This window comes from Thermobia domestica, chromosome 1 (genome assembly GCF_964235325.1).
Source record: "Thermobia domestica chromosome 1, izTheDome1.hap1.1, whole genome shotgun sequence".
Classification (NCBI taxonomy): Eukaryota; Metazoa; Arthropoda; class Insecta; order Zygentoma; family Lepismatidae; genus Thermobia; species Thermobia domestica.
Window position 1 is genome coordinate 196,319,828 of NC_137454.1, and position 26,643 is coordinate 196,346,470.

Here is a 26,643-nt window from a genome sequence, read left to right on the forward strand (position 1 = left end):
TAAATTATTTAATACTTTTTATTATTTTTATGGTTTATAGTATACATTTTAAATAATAAAAATGATTTTTACATTATATACTTTATCCAATAACGCTATTAACAAAGTCCAAGTAATAAGCGACATCAGTGTAGACTCCAGGATATCCAGGTTCAGCGCAGCCATTGCCCCAGGAAACAACACCATAAAGGATGCCATCTTGAGTAAGTGGACCGCCACTGTCTCCCTGTAAATAACATAGTATTATAATGTTTTGAGGTAATAGGATATGATCTGCAGTAAACAAGAAACATATAAAATTTTATGCAATAAAGGAGGGCTTACTCCAATACATTTTCCTCTACAATAGATTGTTCCTTGGGAATTCGTCCATACTCAAGCACGTACAACCAATAAAATTAATTTCGCAATTAGTAGTGCAGTTTTTATTTCCAGTGTTTAAATGAAGTATTGTACAGTAATGTACAAATTTCTACAGAATGTAACCCGAAAGTTACGTTTAAAGATATCGTAGACACTATTTTAAGTTTGAACTAAATACTATAACAAACTTCCAAGCTAAATCAGCATTTTCTCTCCATTTGACTCGATATATATAAGCATACAAAGTGATATATATATATATATATATATATATATATATATATATATATATATATATATATATATATATATATATAGAGAGAGAGAGAGAGAGAGAGAGAGAGAGATGATGCGTCCCCATTTTATAAAGTTCTTATATGTTTATTAAAAACTCAAGAGTTTATACAAGTAACAATTTTGTCTATATCCATACACACATAATTATCTTCCTTTAGGTTTACAGGAAAGCCATGAACAAGACCTCACTACATTTTGAGTTTGTACCCCTCTTTAGAGAGTTAAAGTATATAAGGTTTTTAATGTTGAAATTACAGCTCAGGTCAATTTATTCTCAGATTGTCCAATATAATCACTACCATCCTCTTCGTTATGTAAGTGTTTACAAAGAATAAAAGATTTGTAATTATTTCTGGTCTTAAATGGAAAATGCCCTTTTATCTGCTACAAAAGCCTTAATGGAAAATATTGTTCGCTGCCCATTTTTCATTTAAATATATTTGTAGAATGTTTTTAATTAAGGAGCAGTACGAAGGAGTCTCATTTTTTCTATCAGAATAGATTCAGTGAAGACACCAATCTGTTACCAACTAAAGTTGCAAAAATGAAACTGAATGAGTAAAATGGGAATCAACATATCTGATGCAATATAAAGATGATCTATCGAAAAATACTGTGTCTATTCGAATAGAAAAACTACTAACTTCAGTACCGTTGTAATACGACTACGCATGTTGCGGAAGGAAGACTAGATATCCTCTAAGTTTATGGTAAAGTGTGCTTTAAAACTTTATCGAAGTTAGTATATTGCATACTCGATATTTTTTTTACAAATCGTTCCTAGATTATTCAGTTCACATATTAAATAAGCTGAAGATTAGCTAGACGAGCGGGAGAAAGAAACCGTAATAGATTATGACTACTGATTCTTATAAATAATCTGAAGTCGAATGTTATATTCAATCATGTATTTTCGTTTTCGAAAATGCCCACAATTATAAATAATACAAGCAGGGACAAAGTATGTTCTAATAATTTGACAATTTAAAGTCCCATGATTATGCCCTTCAACCTAAAGGAAACGGAACAATGTTTTAATGACAGTGTCAGTCTACCTCTAGTTGAAGTCAGGTTGTGAATGGAATTTAATTGTTCACAACACGATAATATTAAGTCTGGGATGGAAAACGATGCAGGATGCTGTTGGTGTGTTTCTTCTTTTTATTGTCATCGACTCAATACTCATATCACCTTAGTTCCAGCCGAACATTGGGGCTGAGCTTCCAGAAAATAACAGTAACCAACTATGAAAACCTGCTCCTAATTTTGTCACGTGTAATAGCAATACATATTTCAATGCTCGGGCTACTGTAAAGTCCGTCAAATTAAGTTCCGATTTGTATCTGCGTCTCTACATGCTTTCCCTTATTAGTGCTCAAGAAAGCTTGGAGGACACGAATCAGATGGTCCATCAATTATCTTTAAATTTCGAGGCAATCAAATAGTTTTGCTAGTATTAAAATGTTAATGACCAACCGTAGATTATTATTATTACTACTAGCTCAGATTACTCGCTTCGCTTGGTTATAATAAATTTTTTAAATGTAGAACTCCTTATCTCTTGTGTTGGTACCCGTGAAAGGTGCTCTATTTGGATTCGACACTAATATTGGTCATTTTTGATCATTTTAATCTATATTTCCCTTCCCCTCCCCCAAGTTGCGAGGCTGAATTTGTGTTTAAAGGGCATTAGGAATATCATTGTTAAACTCAGCTATCCCGAAAACTAGTTACTCGATTTTAAACTCGGTAATTCTCGAACATTGTTACAGGGGCGGATCCAGGACCGACTTCTGGAGGGGGTGGTGGGTTGTCATACTGCTACTTTTAAGGGCTCCAACCTTTGGGATGGGTTTTATTTATATATATAAAATAAGAAAGTTTCCTCTTCTGCGAGGGCAATCGACCCGATCGCCCCCCTCGATCCGCCCCTGCATTGTTATATATCTTCTCTCTCCGCCTTCCCTAAGTTGTACCACCATAGTGAATAGATAAAAACTATACCAGATCCGAATAATATCTATATTGAAAACTTGATCGAGATCGGTCATGTGGTTGAAGAGTTACCAAATCAGAAACATAGTCATTTGCAATTATATAATATAGACTTTATTATTATTTGTCTGGAATAAGGTCAACTATCCCTTCAACATTTTATTTTTTCCATGATTCCAACATTATTTATCCTAATAATGCACAAGATATACAACATTCAAACTTTTTACTTGAATAATTCGAATTCATTTTCCCATATGAAAATCCTCAAGAGTTAAGTTACAAGTAAGAAAAAAGAGTAAAGATCTTTATCAACATATCATCACAAAAACTGTTTTTTTCGGAACAAGTTATAATGTAGACGATATTTATTGTTAATTGGACTTCACTGCTCTTAATTAGATATTTAACGTTAATGTATTGTAAACTATTAAAAGTAAATATCTAAATGCTTACTTGGCATGAATCTTTTCCTCCTTCGGGAACACCAGCACAGATCTGACCTTCAGGAACTCCACCATCAGATCGGTAAGCATCGTCACACTCTTCAGCACTTACAATGGGTACTTGAACTTGCAGGAGATCATCAGACACATCGCCACCCTCCTGCAGCAAGTCAAAATACATTTAATTGATAGTTTTAAGGATAATCAATTAATAAAATATCAGTGGATATTAATGAAAACTTTAAATTCATTTTATTAACGCTGATAGAAATATTTAATAGTGAGTAACCAATGTTCTTTTAAATCAATTAAAGAACAGTATGAATAAATGATAAGCTGTTTGTTTTATTGTAAACACTAGTGTTTGGCTGACAAACTAAAGAGTTACTAGGTCTTTTATTTGCACATTTCAATATTTGGAGTGTAAATACAAATACAGAGTTGAAATTGGTTCAAATTTCATTGTCTTTCAGCATATTTAGATTTGTAAATTAATATAAGGTGTTCTTAAATTATGATAAGAGAAATATTTCCCAATAATTTATATGCTTTGTATGCAATTAGTGAAACAAATAGTGTATGCAAATATTATATGATAAATTCATTATTATTTTTTATAATAAGTGTAAACGTCTACATCTTGATATATATATATTACCTCTGTTGTTCCCCATCCAGTGATGGTAACTTCACTACCTGGTTCAAGCTCTTGTCCAGCTGAAGGAAGTTGAGCTGGTTGAAGGTTGTCATTCAAATCAAAAGGTTCGCTAACCTATAAGATATTTTTAACGATAAACGTAGGTAACTTCTTTAGATAAAAAATATGAGAATATGTTTATAGTATATTGTTTCTATAATGTTTTAATGTTCAAATTTGCTTAGAACTGTGGCAATTTGCTAGACCTTCGTAAGTTCATCACTGATGGTTAGTAATATGGAAATTCTACTCTAATATATCTGCTCCTTAGTGAAATAATAATGTAATTATAAATTGAGTTAAATTTCACAAAATAACGTACTTCAAGTATATTAACTTTCTCAACGTTTCCTTTTATATGCTGGATTTATTCAGCATAATTTACAACTATTGTTAATATTTTGATGGTTAACTTACCCTGAATACGGCAATGTCGTTGATTGGAATACCACTCCATAGCGTATCATAATCTGGGTGAACAGTAATCTCGGCCACACTTCGAGACTGACCTCCTTCGTTGAGGTTGGTAATTCCAGCAACAATGTTGTAATATCTCCTATTATAGCTGTTAAATAAATGTAAAAATAATTTCAATTCTGGTGTAGATTAATGATTAGCTTGTATATTTATTTTAGCAGAATTATCAGATACAGCAGCATTAAAAATAATGGCTGGTTTAATTTTTTTTTTTTAGATATTCTAAAACTGGACTTTTAATAGGGGAAGAGATCGAGTTTCTAATTGTAATGTGGCATAGTAATAGAGACCTACTTAATGTAAAATTTGCTCAACTTGAGAAGGAACAACCTGGATGCTATAGGTTTCTTACCTGTGATATGTCAAGTTTATTAGTAAAGGGATGAAGTTTGTATGCTATTTGTTAGTTTACAGAAGGAAATGGACGAAGTATATTATTTTGCTATAAATTAAAAGATGTTAAGTAAATCAGCCATAAGCAGTTTTATTGAGAATATGTGTATTAATTGTGGAAATAAAATAACGAATATGAGAGTTATGAACAGTTATGAAATTGGTTAGTCTTTCGCAAAGACTTATTTTTTTAAAGTCTGGTTTGTGAAATACCTGAAAGTACCTTTACTAGAAAAGATAGTAATTGAATTAGAAGTATAAACCGCTAACTCATTTAATATAAAATATTGCTCTAATTAAACAGAACTGTGGGTGCTACGAAAAAGAGCTAGAATATTTCGAAATGTTGGTGTGAAGAAGAACGAAATGAAACAAAATCTTTAAAATTTTACATATCACGTTCTTGTCAGCTAAGATAAAGGAGACAGTGATGGTGACACCTGAATGAAATGATTGAATGAAGAAAGTGGGAGCAAACGGAAGAACCCGAGAAAACACACACATTTGTCCAACACTCACTCACTCACTTGACGTGAGCTAGAATCGAACCAAGGACCCCATGCACCAGAGGTGAACACTCTACCACTGAGGCACCGCGGCCCTGGAGAAAGAATGCAGTGCCACCTAGCACAACTTATGTGCTATAAGCTAAAGATGTTTAAATTATTTGAGTAACTTTGTTATTGACAATATTTTTATAATGATTAATAAGGAGATTTCGGTTTTAACAGAAATAAAAAACGTCCTGGTCTAATTATAACAATCAGGTCACTTTAATAATGTAGGATATGTTGCATCCTCAAAGGTGCCTTTTATATCGTTAATACATTACCTATTGTCATTATACTTTATGACCTAAAAATAAATAAATGATTAATGAAATAGGACTTATTTATTTACTTATTCAATATTACATATCGAGTTTTAAGTGAGGCAACTTACTCTGAGCAATGTCCAGCAGTGATTACGAAGTTTTCACTTATAACGGTTCCTCCACAGATATGGCTGCCAAGAAGTTGGACTGATGCCTACAATACAAAAGCTATACTTAGTAATTCTTCGCTATGAATTTTAAGAATACCATCCTGTGGCTAGTAGCAAACTTGAGTATTACCTGTGTGTGTCATTCCCGGTTCGGTTCCCAGATAGAATCCCAAGTAGGAATTTACATTTTTATCAGTATTTCTCACCTTATAATTTAAGGACTGAAATGGACACTCTAAAATACTTTGAATTAATTTTCCTCAAGCTAAATTTACTCTATAAAAATATCCTTGCATTTGATTTATTTTTCTACAAACTTTGACCAAAATGTTTAATTTCTTTCCTTATGAACTGTATACCTTGAAAGGATTATCAAAATAGTAATTGAGTAATGATCGATAGATGCATGTGAGCATACAACACTTTGGAAACCGAAGTCTTTTAACTTACATCTTTCTAACTACCAAAATCCGACACTGCTTCAACTTCAAATGATGGTATACTTTGCAGGGATAAGATTCCGAGTTAGAACAAGGGACGAAATTTCCATAACTGGTGCTTAATAGTTAAGTCATAAAATAATATCTTTGATATATTTGAAACCAACCAGGGACGGATTCATAAATTTCCTTAAGGGGTGCACTTCTAGAAATAGAAATTTTATAGAGACGCAGATTTGCATTTGTTTTTGTGTACTGCTAATTTCAGCTTGAAATTTTAATTTTCAAGTTGCATTATTCTCTGTATTTGACACATATATTATAATAAATCCATTTGTATGGTCCTTTCTTTGTAATTTATCGTTTTGTTTATCAGAAACGCATAGTTTAATTGAATACTGAAAGAATAAAATATTTTGAATAATATATACATTCTCTAGATGGATTGTAACTTTTCACTTTCCAAAATGCAAGTTAGCAAATGAAATAAAAATAAGTTTATGATCGGTATGACTAGTGAATAGAAGTAATTTTTTATGACTTCAAGAATAAAATATCTATTTGCATTTCACGTTGATATTGTTTCTTGTTCCCTCATAATATCTGCTCTTTAAGGAAAAAAAGAAGGAGACAAGCATTACATTGTTGAACAGAGTATTCCTTCCAGGCACACAAACCTAGAGGTACCCCGGAGTTAACAATCATTTCCCACTATGCTAGAGCTAAGGTAAATTAAACTGCAGTTACGTGTTAGTCTTATGCAAAATACGTTCTTCAGTAACTAGTGTCAAAGCCCTTACACTTGATTTTACCCGAGGCAAAATTTTCTGGAAAGATTTTTATTTTCTTGCAGGAACTTATTTTACTATAAGCTCCAGATGAAACACATGTGGCGATAGAAATTTTGAAAGATAGTGTTTCGTATTGAATACGTATCACTGTGACTCTATTCTATAGCTTGATGAAAAAACTCTGTCCAATTCAATCTGTAGTCGCTCGTGTTCAACATTTAAAATATATTTCTGTTTTTTTATGTTCACTTTCGTGCTAGAGAAGGTCAGTGTATCATACCAATAACCACCTCAAGTAATTATTATATTTTTTCCAGTATGCTACAACCTTCCATTTCAGACCATTCATATTTCTGCATTCTTGGACTAAGAAATGGTAGATACCAGTAGGTACATTTAAAACAACAATATCATACTACAGACTCTTAAAACTGATAAAACGAAGTCTATCACTAACAAATTCAACCCGTTCAAATTATGAACTTAATTGTTTGTGAGTGAAAAACCGTGTTCCTCGTCCGTGATTTTTATTTTGTTTCCACTTTCAATGAAATGAAATTAAATCTGTCAGTTTTACGTCCAACGATTATGCCTACTAGTCTAAAGGAGACGATCATGATGAGAAATGAGCGGAATGGTGGAACAAATAAAGTGGGAAGAAACGGTAGAATTCCGAGAAAACACACGCACATGGTGCTTGCCACTACAAAGTTCACTTGGTGCAAGCTGGGATCGAACCAGGAACCCCATGCACTAGAGGTGAACCCTCTACCACTCGCCACCGCTGAACGAAACCAATCCATTTCCTTTCCCGATAAATAACGTAAAATTTCCAAAGTTTAGTGCTTCCTTTTCTTCCCATCTAACTTCCTGAACTCATACTACTTCTTCCTGAACTCATACTACGCAGCTCTACTCAATTAAAAAATTCTTGTGCCTATCTTTTAGAGCTACACTGAAAAAAAAGTTTGGTCAAATTGACCAAAAAATAGTTCCTGGGTACCAAATCGTTTGGTCAATATAGCGCCAACCAAACGCTTGGTCACCAGCACTAAATCGTTTGGTCACGATTTGTTTGGTTGCAGGAACCTATTATTTGGTTACCAGTACCAAATATGCATTTGGTAATTTTGACCAAATAATGACCAAACAAGTAGAATTTGGTTGGGAATACCAAAAATTTGGTTAAAATGAACGAAATTTGGTTCTTGGAACCAAATAATTTGGTTGGAAATACTAAACGCGTATTTAGTGAATTTGACCAAACCATTTGGTAGCAATTACCAAAGACTGTTGCTATAGGTACTAAACTGAAAATAATACGAGGGTTATCACAAAATTCATGGGAAATTTTTTCTAACGAAAATGGTAACAAAGCAAGAAATTTTTAAACATGCAAATGGAAAGTTAATACATATGTAAATATTACGTATAGATTGGATATAAATACATATTCCCATAATACGAACAATCATTTTTACTTTTTTTTTCTCGTGCTATATTCTGATGGAGATGTGTATGTTTACACAATTCCTTACATGTAACGTTTACGTATATGCTAACCTTCCATTTGGATATTTCAGAAGTTTTTGATGCGTGACCATTTTCGTAAGAAAGAAAAAAAAAAAGTTGCCATGACTTTTGCGGTAACCCACATATAAAGTTAGAAGTTATTGCTTCTAGTTACTAAGAACTTCTTCAAAAATAAGATTTACATATACATTTTGAAGCAACATACGAAATATGTATACGAATACATGTAAATTTAAAACTCTATGTATATGTACACAAAGTTGCAAATCAATTTTTTGAGGAAAATAGAACTATTTAATATATAAAGAATTTACACACAACATTTTTCTACAAAATCATTTTATTGTAAATAATAATAGTAAAAAAACAGCAACTGAGTCATACAGGTTTCAAAATTAAACAATGATATTAACATCTGTTAAAGTACTGAAAGTAAGATTTTTAGATCAAATTCAAAACTTCAAGAAAAAACGTAAAGAACTTAAAGAAAACTTATACTGTAATTTTACTCCCAGTAAACAACATTGAAGATTTTTGAAAATAAATTAGAAACTAGTTGCTGAAAAACTTCGCATACGTATTTAAAATGTTAATACAAGAAAAAAGTTTATCTACGACTTTGGTCGGAAATACATATTTACGGAACTGGGGCCAATTTAAGATAATCAGTAGAAATGTTCGCAGGAGTGGCTACAATGAATAAAACAACGGAGAAACATCGCACACGTGTTCAGAACCTCACTATAAGTAAAGAGTTTATTTGCGATTTCGGTTGGAAAAGCCTAATTACAGAAATTAGGCCAATTTAAGGTAAGTAGAACATACATACTTTTCCGTAATTAAACGTTTCAGATCAAATTAAAACAACCCTCTCGTATCGAGGTACTCAACCGTGTGCAAAGTTCCTCGATTGTTTCATTCAATGTAGTATCCTACGATCAATTCAAATAATTACATTAATATATTGATAAATTGAGAAAACAACCAATTTTGTCACACCAGACCCTTTGTAGGTACGAAATCAAAGATATACAAAGACTGAAAAACATATAACTGAACCGGAATTCCAACCCGGAACCTCCCGCTTACCATGCAGATGCGCTACCACTGCGCCATTCAGTCCGCTCCCAGAACAGCCATACACTCTTCCACCTTGTGGAACAACATCGTTATAAAGAGTGAAAGAATGTATAGTTGTTACTGAGAGCGGACTGAGTAGCACGTCTGCATGGTAAGACGAAGATCCCGGGTTCCACTCACGGCTCAGACGCATTTTTTGACTCTTGTATGTCTTCAATTACCTTAAATTGGTTCCATCTGCATAATTAGGCGCTTCCGATCAAAGTTGCAAATAAACTCGTTTTCTTATACGGAGGTCCTGAACACACTATGCGAGGCTTGTCGGTTTATTCCTGGAATATCATGCATGTACATAAATACATCTACATTTTCATAAAGTTCTAATACATGTACACACATATATGAACAAAGTTATAAATCAACTTTTGGAGAAAAGTAGAACGAATTTAAGATATAAAGAATGTACATAAAATACTTTTCTATACAAGAATTTTATTATAATTGAGTATAGCAACTGAGCCATACAGACTTCAAAATTAAACAAAAATATTAAATTCAAAATTAAACAATGATATTAATATTTATCAACTGTTCACTGAAAATAAAATAGCATTTTAGGCCAAATATAAATCGTTTCAAAATTAAACAATGATATTAATATTTATCAACTGTTCACTGAAAATAAAAAAGCATTTTAGGCCAAATATAAATCGTTCCAAATTACACAACGATACTAACATTTATCAACTGTTTACTGAAAATAAAATAACATTTTTAGGCCAAATATAAATCGTTTCAAAATTAAACAATGATACTAACATTTATCAACTGTTTACTGAAAATAAAATAACATTTTTAGGCCAAATATAAATCGTTTCAAAATTACACAACGATACTAACATTTATCAACTGTTCACTGAAAATAAAAAAGCATTTTAGGCCAAATATAAATCGTTTCAAAATTACACAACGATACTAACATTTATCAACTGTTTACTGAAAATAAAATAACATTTTTAGGCCAAATATAAATCGTTTCAAAATTAAACAATGATACTAACATTTATCAACTGTTTACTGAAATTAAAATAACATTTTTAGGCCAAATATAAATCGTTTCAAAATTACACAACGATACTAACATTTATCAACTGTTTACTGAAAATAAAATAACATTTTTAGGCCAAATATAAATCGTTTCAAAATTAAACAATGATACTAACATTTATCAACTGTTTACTGAAAATAAAATAACATTTTTAGGCCAAATATAAATTTTTATAACAAAAAAAGATAAAGAAATATAGGAAAATTTAAGCTATAATTTTACTCCCAGCAAACAGCATTGAAGATCTTTCAAATAAATTATGAACTATTCTTAACTGAGCGAGAAACTAGTTTTAATTAAGCTATTGGACGATACAGATACACAGTGGAAGCTTGGGAGATACATAATTTACGACTTTTCAAGTTTTACAACTGAAATGTAGGTTTCATGAGTGCATTACCTGAAAGCTCTCCATTGCTGTTAGACGAGAATATATTCTTCAACATTCACGTTTTTTTAAACAATCATTCATTCCTACTAACTTATTACTACCATTCTTAATTTCTCGTATAACTATTTATTGTGTGACAATCCTCCTATAACTGAACAAATATGTTGTTCTGATAACAGCCCGTTCATTTAGGAACAGCAATGTAGTATTATTAGTCACAGAATAGAATTCTTTGCTTGGACAAATTCTAAATTAACTGGAAGTTTTAATATTGCTACACAATCAAGCCAAGATTGCCTTCAAGTTATCCCTTTAAAGCGCATTTCGTAAAGGAACGCAGAGCATATTGTTACCCAATGCTACAAGAAAAGTAGGACTCACCTCAACTATATTATTATGAAGAACACAGACCAGCTTTTCTGTTTGTTTTACTTCATATGCATACACGTGTTCATTGAAAGATATAGTCTCTAGCTCTTTGCATACAAAAGCTACAGTTTCTTCTCGATTAACTAAAATAGTTGTAATACTACCAAACACAGGAAAGTGACTGAGAATATCAAGAACAAGAATCATGCCTGGTTTATACATTGTTCCTTTAATTGAAACCCATCGTGGTATATAACTCATCTCGAAAGATCTGCTAGGAAGAATGTCATTTATATGTATAAAATCAGTATGTGATGATACTAGTATTTCTTCTCCCGGCCCGACTGATACTGTGGAAGACTTTAGTCCTCGTTGAGCTAACATTCTTTCTGCTTGTATTAACTGGTGTCTTAAAGCTAAAGTATATGTAAGATTCTTTCGTGACGTAGTTACATATGACGCAGATTTAAAAATGTTATGTTTTGCTTCAAATCTCATATTCCATAAGTGAACTAACGGTCCTGACTGACGCATTATCATCGGATAATGACACATAAAATGGTACTTTGGTTTCAAAGGTTCATTGAAAACTTTTAGGAACAACTCGTGATGTTCTTGAATCAAAATGTTCAACAGTATATCACACCCTATTTGAAAAGATGGAGCAGTAACTAAGTCGATTATTTTTCTTAATGTTATATATAAATCCCAAACATTGTCGTTTGGTGGAATAAGATCTCCAACCGCAATTCCCAAATACCTAACAAAAAACAACATTTGATTAGCAGACATGTTTATGTTTCCTTTTTTCAACTTTTCCATGGTAATTACAGGTGGTCTGTTTCGTTTTTCGTTTGAACCAACGTCCAAAAACTGGATCCGAGAGTTTAATGTTTCAAGAGTAAATATTTTACAGTTTAGAATGAAGTGTCGAAGTATGTTGACAACATCATAAATACATACGCCTTCAAGAAGGTCATGCATTATATCAGCTGAAGCGTTTTTTGTGACGTGGAATGAATTGATTTCATGAAAAACACACTTTTCTTTAATCCCAGTTTCAGATTGTTTATTAACAGCTACATCTTCGTCATAGTTTTTTCTATTCCTTAAAGTTTGATTGTGTAAGTCAAACGAAACTAATAATTCATTTCTAGAGATCTTACAAAACCTACAGGGATGCAAAGAGGAAAAACTTTCTACAAAACCTAAAATACTATGCAGCCCCAAATTGTCGCCACAAATTATACCAATGCAAAAATATATAGTTTCAAAGCCGTTTTCTGTGTTTACTGATATGCCTTCATTTTCAAGAAATTTTATTTCTTCCAATAAAATGTTAAATGTCGCTTTGTTTCCAAACATAATTCTGTCTGACGAATGAAACAAAAGCACTAATATTATGTTGTCTAGTAAAGAACGAAATTCCGGAGGAAGACATGGTATACTTACATATACCGCCCCAAGTTTGTGAATACCAGCATGGGAGCCTAATGCATTTCCTGTTTCAAAATCGTCAAAATAAAGGAAGACCGGAAATACATTTTTCTTACCAAGGAAGTTTACCTTTTCCCTCCAAAGTAAACACTGTGTAAAATTTGAAATAATGTCACATGATGATAATTTATCTAGGTAGTCACGCGTTTTCATCAATACTCCGGGCATGGAAAACATTCGCTCAAGAACTTTACTGAAAGGAATGAAATGTCCGACAGAGACAGTTGGAGTTAAAACAAGTTTTCCAGATACCATTTTGTTTTCTAACCGTGTGCCAATTACATACTCAATTGGTTTTATTAAATATCCATTATTTTCTAAATACTTTCTTCGCAAATAATCAGTTTCTAAACCTTCAAAAGGATTTTCTAGACATTCAAATTTTCTTTCAATGGATCTCGCTTTTGAAGGTTCAAGTGTCTTGATAGCTTCCAAGACATCATTTTTCAGTGAAGATAATAATGGACCATAAAAGTTGGAGACCATTTCCACGTTGTGCTGAATTTGGGAACGTGTCAAATTTCCCGTAGCATACAATTGTGAAACAAATGTAGCACTTTCTAACTTTACATTTGAAGCAAATAGATCATCGTTAACCGTTTCATTATTCTCTATTTTTGGGGTTACAAGTGGTTCTTCTGAACACAATATTGAAGGAACATCATCATCGGTTATAGCATCACAAGATCTGCCTGCAACATCCGTTGAGTGTACGTTGTTGGCAACTACGGAATAAGGAGCTGCTTTACATACAGCTACGTTAAATAACTTTCGTCTGCAATATAGATTTTTGTGTTTCTTCCGAAAATGATCTCTAAGTGATTTGGCCCCTTGAAATTCGCGAAAACAACCTTCATCAATACATCTAAAGACTCCATTGGAGGATATTCTGTGTTTGAACTTTAAATGAAGGATAAGTGATGCTACTAGCATAAAATTTGATTTGCAAACTGAACAAACAGGCATTGTTACAAACAACAACATATAATTCATTCAATTACATACGTACTGAAATAAACATGGTACATTTGTTTAGAAAAACGTGATTCAAGAGAGCATAAAATAGCAGTAATTGTATCTGTTTTGACCACTATTGTTTACAGATACCGGTATTTCACATCAGTTTGTTTTAAAGACCAATCATGTCCAACAATAGTGTATTTACACTCATGATCTGTTTATCGTGAGGAGTACTTATGTCATATACCGCTTTTTGCAAAAGAAGCCAAAGATGTTCCCCTTCCTTAGGGTATTCTGCGTTAAACACAAAAAAAGTTTTAAAACATATGTCCACACCCTTGAGCACGTTGTCTAGCAGATAAAGGGTGTTGTCTATTATCACGTACGTTCCTTGAATGTCTTTTAAAGAAGAGCCCACAACAATTACTGAGGGTTGGCGTGTTAAACCCAACATTGATAACTTCTTGTCTCTCGTTTCCATGAAGGGTTGAACATCACCCATTACCTGTTGGAATTAGAGAGAGGTTAACTGATCATGTTACATACTTAAATAATTTTTCTTACATATAAGAACAAAGACATTTCTGCTTCCTCAATAGTCTGAAGCATTATTTATTGTACATTTACAATGACATATGCATTTTGCGCCTATAAATATATGTTATTTTGAAGCTAAAACATTGGTAAGTAATACTAATACTGCAAAGTTTTAAAAGCTCTTAAATGCTTTAAAAGCTGCAAAGGTTTTCAAAAGCTATTTATATCTGACTGCAAAAACGATACGTTCAAACAAGGACAGAAGCTACTAAATTACGAAAACTCGACAACTTGTCCTCAAATAGACTTAAGAACTTCCTCACTAGCATTTACCAACAGAGAATATAGAATAGATCACATTTATGCTCAATAAGTGATTTTGGTTATTAAAATGAAATGAAATTTTTGAGTTTTATGCCCCACAGTTATGCCGGCTACGCTTAAGGAGACTGTGATGAGAAATGAATGAAATGGTGTAATGAAGAAAGTGGGAGAAAACTGGAGAACCTCGAGGAAACCCACGCACACGGTGTTAGTTCACCACAAAGTTCACTTGGTTGGAGCAAGGTTTGAACCCGGGACCTCATGCACCAGAGATGAACGGTCTATCACTGAGCCACCGCGGCCACTGTTTGGTTATTATTAAATAAATGTATCGAGTTCGTATTTGTTCACATGTAATGAAACGTCGTAGCTCAGCTTCACACTCCGAAAACAGGGTTCTTGGCGTAACCTTAATTTTCTTTCCAACGTGTGTCTTTGAAGAGTGTGTGTGTGTGTGGGGGGGGGGAAGAATTATTGGCGAGAACATTTTCATACCACTTTGAAAGGCACAAATTACTTTAGTTTACGCTACAGTCCTCCGAACTTAATGATCGGAGATAGGGGAAGAAGACCAACTCTATTAATAAACAAGTTGTTGAACCTTCGCTGTGTGATCTCCAAGCATACCCCAAAATCCCAGTCGGACTACGAACTGTGTTACGTATTCTAGAAAACTGAACCTTTCGTCCACGCCCGATACAATTGGATAATTATGGATAGCCAGCAATGGATAATAATCTACTTCTCTCTCTCGGGGGCGCGGTGTCTCAGTGGTAGAGCGTTCACTTCCGGTGGTTGGGGTCCTTGGTTTGATCCCAGCTCACGCCGTGTAGACTTTGTGGTGCACAAATATCGTGCTCGTGGGTTTTCTTGAGGTTCTCCCCTTTCCTCCCACTTTTTTCATTCCACCATTTCATTCATTTCTCATCATCACCGTCTCCTTTAGCCTAACCAGCATAACCGCGGGACGTAAAACTTAAAAATTTCACTTCATTTCTTTCTTTCTCTCTCGTCCTCACGTTATTTGAAATTAACAATAAACTAAGTTATGTTTCTGTATGAAATATAATGCCAATCAGATGTTTATAAAGAGTTTGAAATGAAATGTGAGAGTTTATCTCAATAGTTTTTAAATTTTGCACTCCAGGCATGGGCCTAGTTGGCTAATAGCAAGTGCGACCCCGCTTCTGCCCCTCTTAAGATTTTCATTGCCTCTCTCCACCGAAATATTGATTTAACAGATCTAATTCTCATATGATTCATGCCCATGCCAGATCCATAAAAAGACGTAACTTTATTTTCTTAACAAAACATACGTAGTTGACACCTGATCTGGCTGACCATGATCAATCAATAGAATAAAATATACTTTACTTACATTAACATGACAGAAGAAACTATCCTGAGACTCTTTCACAGTTGGCTTCCAAATTTTCTTCGATGTTTTTATATGTGATGTTGACCTACACAGGGTACCAAGCAATAAAAGTAGTACACTGGATCTGGTATCTAAAAATAAAAATGAAAACTATACAATAGAATATAAAATAAAAAATATTTTTACCGAAATTGTTTTTTATACGCGGACTCCTGCATTATTATATCTTCCATATAAAATCTTAAAAATTATATACTATTTCGATTAAAATGCCTACCGGACGTTTGACAGTAGTTTGCAGTGGCAAATGCCCCACCCATTACAGCTCTGTGAATCAATTCCATTATTTTCTATATTAATTTTAATGCTTAATGGTTTGAAACAAATCTGCAATGTTTGTGATGGATAAGAAAGAACTATATGAATGAAAGTCATTTTGTTTTTAGTAGTGAACTATTTTGCAGTGTTATAAAAATTATATCTTTAATCATTAGTAACTCAATATGAGTGAGTTTTGTTTTACAGTTGAAACTATGGTAGACTTAAAAACTATGCCAATTTAATAACAAAACCGCAAGTAGTAGACACATAACTTTCGGATCCAATACAGGGAGAGAGAGATAATCTGTTCTGCGTGCGCTGAGTCTATAAGAAAAACAGATTTCTGCTATCCGTTATAATTATTAGGAATCAAAATTGAAACTACAATAACTACTAGTTTTTACTTCTCCCGGTTTCAGTAGAAAAAAAAAAAATCGGATGCTGTATGGATGCCACTATTTTACCGGAAGTAGTAGTATAGCTTTACTATTTTCGGTTTTTGTACAGAAACACCGGTTAATGTGTTTACTTTACTTGAGACGCTAAATCGAATCAGGGAAACAGTTTCTAACTATCAATAACCATGTTTGATTTATAACGATCAATGTTGAAACCCTAAACGACTGATTCATACCACTTCCGGTTTGAATAGAGGCTTATCTGGAGAAATGAGATCTACTCTTTGAATCAATGCTGAACAACTGAGTATATATTGTACGTATAGTGTCTACTACTTACAACCAATGTATAATTATTAATATGATCATTACAACATACTTGTTGCAATAAAACTGGATTCAGATAGAAAAATCTACTTCATTCATACAAGTAATTACAATTTCAAGTTAATGAAACAGAAACAAAGGAAGAATTAAAGAACACAAAAATAATATTACCTTCTGTAACACTTTCTGTGTCTAACAGACTTAAAAGTTCGACTGCTGGAGCGTCATGTAGCCGTTTCTTCATTAGTTTTTCCAATTTTTTACTGACAGAATCCCATTTCACGAACAAGGATGTATGATCAGGATATAAGTCTTTGAAATCTTGATCAATCTGGAAATGGAATTCCATTGTATTAAAACATTTACATTAATAACATTATTTCATTAATTTTTAAGAATCACAACTTCCTTTACGTGCATAAATGAAATTTCTTAACTGTAACAATTTCAATACAAACTACTAGTTACAGCGTGTACTTTTATGGACTTGGACTTGGGTTCAAATTCAACCTGCTTTCCTCTGGTGTTGTCCAACATCTTGAGGAAATTGACTTACTGGTAGCTTAAATAAGTAGACCACAAAAGCCAGAAACGTAGTGCAAGAAGATGTTACATTGACGATAATTGCCAGTTAGACCCATATTGAGGTTGTGGCATCACGGGCTTTCGTCGTGTTATAATGATTTTTGGTTATATAGGTTAATGTAAACAAAGGTCTATTTACTCGGATAGATTAGGCAAGGATGGGGAAAGTTTTGATCTGGACTTAATATTACAGGTACCATCCCGGTATTTGCTGGAATGACTGAGGAAAAATCCACGGAAATTTCAGTCACGATGACCGGATTTGAGCCCGGAAGCTTCCGAATGTAAAGCCAAGGTTCTACTTTCTGAAATAAGGCCGCTAGGGTTTCATATTAATTTGTCAAAGGACAAAGTGAAGAAAATTCTACAATATTGTTAGCGTTTATCAGACAATAAAACCACTATTTGCTATCTACTGAGTAAAAGAAAAAGACTTATTGAATCGAAAAGTACTTCATGCATTTAAAAAAATCAATGTCAAAGTTTCTATTGCTGTACGTATATGCTTGGTTGGTACGCAATCACAAGAAAGATTGTTTATCAGTCATGTAAGTATTGTTCTTCTGAGATCTCGCTTTCATAACCAAGTGACATCGTGTTGTAAGAACTCAGTTCTCAATTGTTATCTTACTGAATATGATACGTTCCTTTCCATTGCAAGGTAAAGTCAGTGCACGTGTTCGTAATGTATGGCCACGTAATCATATGCGTCTTAAAAATGGAAACAATAATTTTAGGTTTAGAGTATTTGTTTTCAGACTTGCGATTGAGCTTTTCATCTAGTTGTTCAAAGGAAGATCGAGTTGCTAATAAACTGAACTTAATCCTTTCCCACTTTGTGTTACATGCATGTGGATGAATATGTTATAAAGAACCAGCAAAAAAGATTATTAGACATGTTTTAGTTCTTTTAATATGCAATCTAAATACAATGCAAAATGTTCACTTTTTGAAAAGGAAACTGCAAAAACTTTCCAGATTCATTGATTGCCTCTATCCTCTTTCATCACCGGAGCTAAACAGGAAGGAATCTATAGTTTGTAGTTGAATCTGAATTACTTTTATAAAATTATACACCTACCGGGCATCGAACCGATAACCACCAACCTACAGGCAGTTCAGACCTGCTTCAAGATATCTCAACATTCATGAACAGATATTACATAAGAGGACAAGGAAGTAATTCATGTCCACCATTTATATATATATTTTATTATGGTTTTATGACAACTAAGGTCTATTAGCTCACACATACAAATACCTACACTAGTATATGTCATTTCAATATTCAGTATGACTATCCTGAAGGCTTTTACTATTTTCTTGTCAAACGCGACACAATTTTAAAGAAAACTTCTGTTCTAAAAAGTACGTTATGAAAAAATCAACTTCTGGACGTGAGCAAAAGATTTTGTATGAGTGTTCTCAGCCCCAAAGAATAATTCAATGCTTGTAAATTATGGCCTATTCAGTAACAACACAGTCCTTAGTAGTAAAACAGAATGCAGGTTAATTAAATGAATCTTACCAATGTATATCCCAAAGGCTGCTTCAATGCTGGCCAAGTTGAAATTATTTCATGAACAGTTTTGCCCTCTTGCTTGCATCGAACTTTCAACGTTTTCTTCCAGTGATCAAGTACTTCCTGCCAGGGCTCGACACTATGCTTTAGCCACGCTAAGCTGTTTTCAATATCTATGCCACATTCTGAAAGAGAAGAATAAACTTACCAAACAGATCTGCATTACATTAAAAACTCAATAAATAAATTCCTATATTTTTTCAAATATCAGTTAAAATGATTCTATATTTTCATAAGTCTTCTGTACAAGTATTTATATCCATATGTAATATATAATAAAGAAAGAAATATATTTACAAAAAAAAAAAAAAAATGTCCTGGAACTGTTCCTGTGAAGCTGAACTTGAAATTTGCCTTCATATGGTAATCTATATTTCCGGCACAAATATCGAATGCCTTTCATCAGAATGGTTTAATTCTTCAAACATGTAGAACTGATGTAAATTACATGTTCTAGCTTAGTACTTCAATGGTATAACGTAATAGTGGTACTATATAAGTATAATGACTATCTACGACGAAGAAAGTCGCAAAAATATTTAGTAATAAATGCTACTTATGATTTCTTATCAACAAAGTAACTCTTGTAATGAAGGATTTGAAGATTAAGCATACAAAATTTGGACTTGTTCAGTCTTGTAAATAGAAACACATAGAAACTAAGTATCGATTAATTTAGTGCACTATTTAATCCTTAATAGATTAGTTGGTTGCTTAACTGAAGAGTAGGTGAAAAATTTCTCGACTGTAGTTTCATGTTGTAAACAGTAACAATATCTACACAGTCCCATTATTACCTTATACTATTGAAATACTCAGCTTGAACGCATATACACTTTACGTTTTGAGCCATCCTGATGAAAGGCACACGATATTTTTGCCAGAAATACATATGAACATTGAAGAACCACGTTTTAATCTTACAGGAACACTTTCAGGTTAGTATCGACTTATATTAATGTGTTCCATACGTTCAATTAACAGGAAAAAAAAAAAAAAAAAACTAAACCATTTTTTAAAACATTGTTCTTGCAAACCCTGGCACAAAATAGGTAAATCATTGGCAGTTTTTAAAGTATGATCGGGGCCTCGGTGGTTCAGTGGTAGAGGGTTGACCTCTGACGTGTGAGATACTTTGTTTGATTCCAAATCGCGCTAAGTGACACCGTGTGTGTGGATTTGTCGGAGTTCTCCCGTTCCTTCCCCCTTTATTCATTTCTTATCATCATTATCATTATCTTCTTTAGTCTACCTGGCATAACTGGGACGTAAAACTGAAAGATTTCCTTTCATTTTTAAAAGTATGATCAGAGATGAATAAATCATTTACTAGATTACATTTTAAACATTACCATCTAGTGTAGAAGTTCCAGTGTCACGCTTTTCTCTTGACGGACCAGCACGTGACTTTGCAACAACGCCAAACTTTCTTAACGACTTGCGTGTATTTCTATATTTGTCAACGAGTTTTCCTTTTGAAATCTTCTGATTTGGACCTTGTGACTTCGGTGGAATATAATACACTTCCTAAAAAAGACATTGTTACTGTAAGATTTAGAATTATAAACGTAATAAATGAAATTATGTATAAAAAAAACATTTCAGACAATTACAGAATAATTTATCATATTTATACTCTTCTATGTGATGTTCTACTTTTAGTATAGCATACGTTTTCTACAAACAAACCCTGAATTCTGCATGGGGTATTCTCGCATATATATATATATTGGGGGAGTGGTGTGGAATAGATAAACTATTTTTCTCTCATTGTCACATAGACTGGTAATATTACAAAGCACAACTTACGATTTCCAGCATAAAATTTACCCTATAAAGTCAGCTTATTTCCTTCCCCACCTTATTTGCTTCAATAGTTCTCCAAGTTCTCGTCAAACCCATTCTCCCACGTTAAAAGGTCGAAGTTATGCTATTCAAATGTCCAGCAGTAACATAGATTGAAAGTTATGTGAATAAAGTGTCTATATAATAACTGAAACGTTAGTTATATGCATACCTGACATTCCGTTGGAAACAGCTCAGTTATCTGTAATGCCAAATGTTGAAATATTTCATTGCAAAGAGTTTCATTCATTTCCATAAAATGATCAATTAATATTGTAACTAACTGCTTCCTAGTAATAGCAGACAATTTGTTGTTTTGAAGGTATTCATTGCAAACTTTCCTGCCTGTTAAGCTCTGTTTTAGAAAAGTCTCAAGATTCTGAGAAAAAAACAAACAGCATTACATGTACGATTACGTCATTCAAGATCATTTAATCGAAATCACTGAAATAGAATTTCAATTTTGCATTTCTGTATAAATTAATTGCTGATTAACTTCTGTTGAAGGATAACCATATTTAATAATAAATAACTATATAAATAAATAAATGAATAATAATTATGAATAGAAATCAAACTGATAATTTCTGCTTTTCACGTATTCTTTCCACAAGTTATTAGTGATTGATATTCAAAGAAACACAATTTTGCTTAAAATATACAATGTCCCTCAATACATTTAAGTCTGTTTGTTCTATAAACTAAGGACATTAACTTACGAGGAGTTTACAGCAGCATTGCTGTTTTCACTTCAAACATGATTACTATGTTCACAAGGTCACGTATTTTTGCTTCGGACAAGTTCTGAACTGTGGTTTGCGTGTAGCGAGATCAATTTCCGGTGGGGATGTCTTGAACGCACTACAGCCGTTCGGAACCCAGAGGTTCGATAGAAAGAATTATTCTTCTAGTTAGTTCCCATGGCATAAGCGTAGGAAGTATTTGTATTCGTGCAACATATGCGAAGAAAACATACGGACCCAGCACATATCTTATAAACATTATGCTGTCACTAAGCAGAAGTGTTCGACTTTACAAACACATACATCTAATATATATAGCAACTTCACACTTTTTACAATTCCATGAGCAATTGAAGGCTTTATTTTTACTTTTTTAGGAAAAGTTTCATGGTGATATGCGTGGCCTTTCGGAACGTTTAAATGTATTCCTTAATGTGATAAGCGCAAATAATCACTACTACATACACATCACTGCACGAAATTATCATATTCCTAAACTAGAGCTCATGCGGCTAAATCCGAGATGTATACATTTTCCCTTGGTTTGGGATTTAATATTTTATCACTAAAATTATAGTTTTACAATTTTCAAATAATTCCATAGTATTTAATAATTATACCTTATATTCATGTCATGGGAGGCAAATAAGCCCTGTGCAGCTCTAAAATTGCAATATTGTTATAATGACACCATTAATATATACGCGAATCTTTCGGTTTATTGTTTGACAAATACTAAAGTGTATAGACCTGGCGTGACAAGAAACGAAAGTTGGTATTTTAGTATGATCTATTTTTACTAACTCCAAGAAAATATACATGTTATAGATAAACGCATTTTTTTTTTTTTTTAAGAAAATCGAGAAGATTTTTTCATTCAAATCTTTTTCGTCAAAAGTACTTGTCAAATGTTTCCCGACCATATATCAACAGTTGATTTAGCTTCATAGGCTAAAGGAGACGGAATAAATACAAACGAATTATGATTAGGAACTTAAGAGCAGAGATGCTGTTTACCTAGATCAAATTTTATACGAAATCGAATCCGGGTATTTTCACTTGTAGTTAATAAATACTGAGGTAGTACCTTTAAGGTTTACACCTTTTCCTCCTGTTCCTTTACAATTTTAAAGATCCTGCATATTGTGGTGTCATTTCGCTTAAATTGAAATAACCAAAAATATAACTGAATACCAATCTCCTCGCCCTCCCAGCTACTCTAGTGGATAACGGGTGTATCATTGATGTATGTGGTCCGGATTCAATTCCCGGTGTGAGCACAAAAACATTTGCGAACGTTCACTTTCATTAATCATCTGTTTACTTTAGTCTAAACGGCATAACCGTGGGACGTTACAAAAACTCTTTCAATGCATCTGATGCTTTCCTCGTATCGTGATGCAAATAAATTTTCTCGGGGTATCAGCCAGGTGATGTGTTTGTTGTGCAAAGTCTCGAGAACAGACATTGTTCTCATGATACTGACCCTGATGATGAGAACAACGTCTGTTCTCGAAACTTTGGACAACGAGCACAACACGTGATTGATATCCCGAGAAAAGTTACTTGCACCAACAAAGATGGAATAAATAACACGCAGGCTGTCACCAGATTGAAAAGTGAACGCAAAAATCTTTTACGTTTCGACTGATAATGAATCACATTTGCACAGTTCATATGTGCAGCATAAGTATCACTGTATCAATTGATATTCAAGTGACTAAAGACAGAACACTTACAAAATCTGTCAGCTTGAAGAGCTTCGGACTCCGAGACTCTGTAGAGAAATTTGTTTCTCGTTTCAGCATCGTATGAGTTCCTCTTTTAGTTGGTGCTGGCATGGAACAACTGCTTTCTGTAGTTTCAGATCGAACTGACACTGAGTCATCTGGCGTTGACACTGATGGTGAAGCAAATGAGAGAGAACCGTCATCTAGCACATTATAAATTTCAACTGTGTTTGTTTCTACAAATTCCTTAAATTTTGCTAAGAACTTTGCACGTATCCCTATTTTGGGAATTAACTGAGTAATTAGTTCATCAGTTAATGAATTAAATGCTGCTTCGTCGATTTCCTGTTCTGAAATGTAGATTGAAAGTTTATAATTAACCAGATATTTACTGAATATCAAAAAAAGAATTATACAATGGTGAAAGCATTTAAGTTTTATTACACTACCAAGCGAAATTTGGTATGTTACGCGATCATGTGCCACACAAAGAGTATAGGAAGTTGCTCACCCCAGTTTTTTTTTCTTGGGCTTTACAGAAATGGGTGTATTTGGGCAAAGCTAAAGAGAAAAATGTTCATGGTAACTTCATACTTCAGCTTCATACTGTAAAAGTTACAATGGTATAGAAGCAACAACAAGAATTTAAGAGCATTTTTAACTCATGCAAATAATTTTGTAATTTGGTGCATAACGAGTACCTATGGATAACAATAAGTCTAATGCTAACCGATTGTTTTCAACGACTTATGTACTTCTAACAAACAATGAAAGGTTCTATGAAGAAATCATAGCCTGTCTCCTCTCTCTCTCTCTCTCTCCTCTTTGCAATTTCTGACATTGGTCGTTTTGCTCCAAACCACAGAATTATCTTTTGGAGATAATACACTATTCTCTGAATGCTTTGAAGAATGTAATATTTTCCGAATACCTAATAGAAGTTACCTAATAAGAAGTATACACTCGAATATATATAGGGAGGGGATAGTGGTTCATGTTACGGAAGCACAATTTTGTAAAATTTACAGAAGAAATATGACATAGTGTACACAAGCTGAATTTTACGTTTACAAGTGGAGCGTTACTAGTGTCAAAGTATGACAAGTGCTATTGAAACTCGTATCATTGCAATATCCCACTTCTTTTCATATCTTTACTTACGCGTATACCCAGCATCACTGACGTGCCCGCTCCCTGCGATGCTGCTTCGGCCCACCAAATTTGCTTTGCCCTGACTGTTAGATAGCATTCGCGCTTTTTAGTGCCCACCTAAATGAAAAAAAAAATGAAATGAAATCTTTAAGTTTTACGTCCCACGGTTATGCCGGTGAGGCTAAAGGAGACGGTGATGATGAGAGATGAGTGAAATGGTGGAATGAAGAAAGTGGGAGGAAACGGGAGAACCCCGAGAAAACCCACGAGCACGGTGTTTGTCCACCACAAAGTTCACTTGGCGGGGGCAGGGATCGAACCCGGGACCCCAAGCACCAGAGGTGAACGCTCTACCACTGAGCCACCGCGCCCCCCCAAATGCACGCTTTTATCAGCGCATGTCACGAGAAATATCGATTTCAAAGGTAAGGATTCTATATTTGGGTTCCATGAAATGTTCTTTCAAAATTATGCTTTAGGCTATATTTCGGATGACATTTAGTATCTCTCCCAAATCCATCGACGGCTCAGGACCCAGTACTGTGACTTAGAGTAAGCTGTTGTTAACTACCTCGTTTATGCGAATACCCACCGTCGCTGACGCGTTTGCTCCCTACGGACGCAAATCGTTTCTAACTGTCGGGGCCCCGCTGCTACGCTTCTGTTCTGACTCTGTTCGATAGCATAAATGGTTTTCCGTGTCCATATAGCACAAGTTGGTTAGTGTTTTATGCGTAGTTTTTTATGCTATACGTTCGCACTGTACTTATACTCATGACTACTTTATATTTACAAATAACGAATGGTAACCCCTACCAAGTAAGTCAGAGTCAATACCAAGTGATCTGGAGGAGAAACTAAATAATACACCATATTTCTTCCGTAAACTTTAGAATTTTGTTCATCTGTAAACTATAAATGCACCAATTTATTTTGCAAACTACCAGCGTTAGTGTCACTTTATTTACCCCTTTCCGGAAGTATCTAGTGGTAATAGAAATTACCTCAACTCTTGCCCCTGCAATTTTATACCCTGCTCTAGTGTCGTCAATGCCCCCCTTATCTATATGTAAGGGCCTAGGTTTAACTTAATAATGCCCGCTCCGGGTGGTATACCGGTACTCACTTTCAAGCGAGAAATTCCTCTCTATTAATTCTATGAAAATGGATCAAAAATTCCCTAACCTTAAGTTAACCCGTTCCTACTCTTACCTTACTCTAATGTACCCTACCCTACTCTATTCTACACCCTTTGAAAGCGGTTCTACATATCGATGCGCAGCTGGGGCGTGCATTGTAAAGTTTACCAAAGGTGTATTTGATACGCCAAATTTACAGCCAATAGAATAAGTACATATGAACTAACAGCAAAATTAATAGCCTATATACGAAAACGTACACTTACCTTGAAACATGTCATTAGCTGCGGTAAATTCCAGCTTCTTAATAAATTTATAACATAGGAATCCATTACGTCGTTGAAAAGTGAAAATTACTCGTTGAGAAAGTTGTATAGTGCAAACCAACCTCATTTACACACAGTTCTTTTACTTCCAAGACATGTCCCTTATGATTGTTGCCCTACGTTTTCTTTTCCTTTTTATTTTTACGGTATAAAGCGCTAATGCGATCCACACTTTCGTAATCGAAATGTTTACCCAGAATGCAAATAAACACACGTGACCTTGTAAATAGACATTTTGGTCCGGAAAACCAAATAATTACCAAATCAGTTAAAATTTGGTTCGCATAACCAAATTAATCAACCAAATGTTCTGACCAAAAAATATAGTGTTCATGACCAAACACGTTTGGTCAAAATGACCAAATTTTGGTTAAATTAACCAAAAAAACTGACCAAATGCTCTGACCAAACAAATTTGGTATTCCTGACCAAGCC

General features: G+C 33.7%; 1 protein-coding gene across 5 annotated transcripts; it reads right to left on the minus strand.

Moving 5' to 3' along the window:
• On the minus strand, positions 1-26,643 carry LOC145692528 (uncharacterized). Of its 5 annotated transcripts, XM_081767838.1 has the most exons (12): positions 26,149-26,643; positions 23,601-23,941; positions 21,291-21,497; positions 20,626-20,800; positions 19,220-19,398; positions 17,278-17,437; positions 16,061-16,191; positions 5,611-5,696; positions 4,216-4,363; positions 3,760-3,873; positions 3,112-3,261; positions 1-226 (listed from the first exon to the last, which is right to left on the minus strand). In XM_081767838.1, exons 1-12 carry the CDS (start codon positions 26,273-26,275, stop codon positions 83-85), a joined length of 1,962 nt encoding a protein of 653 aa, XP_081623964.1. In that variant the 5' UTR covers positions 26,276-26,643; the 3' UTR covers positions 1-82. The 5 variants fall into 5 exon arrangements, 4 of the variants coding, with proteins under 4 accessions (XP_081623964.1, XP_081623969.1, XP_081623978.1 ...); XM_081767843.1 differs by lacking the exon at positions 21,291-21,497 and having other exon boundaries at positions 26,149-26,641; XM_081767852.1 differs by lacking the exons at positions 21,291-21,497; positions 23,601-23,941 and having other exon boundaries at positions 26,149-26,637.

Coding starts and splice junctions, on each gene's coding strand:
- LOC145692528 (XM_081767838.1), bottom strand. CDS start 26,275: ATGAGGTTGGTTTGCACTATACAACTTTCTCAACGAGTAATTTTCACT. Junction 5,697..16,060: donor GTTTCTTCTGTCATGTTAAT/GTAAGTAAAGTA, acceptor TTTGTATTGTAG/GCATCAGTCCAACTTCTTGG. Junction 3,262..3,759: donor CTGGATGGGGAACAACAGAG/GTAATATATATA, acceptor GACTTGCTGCAG/GAGGGTGGCGATGTGTCTGA.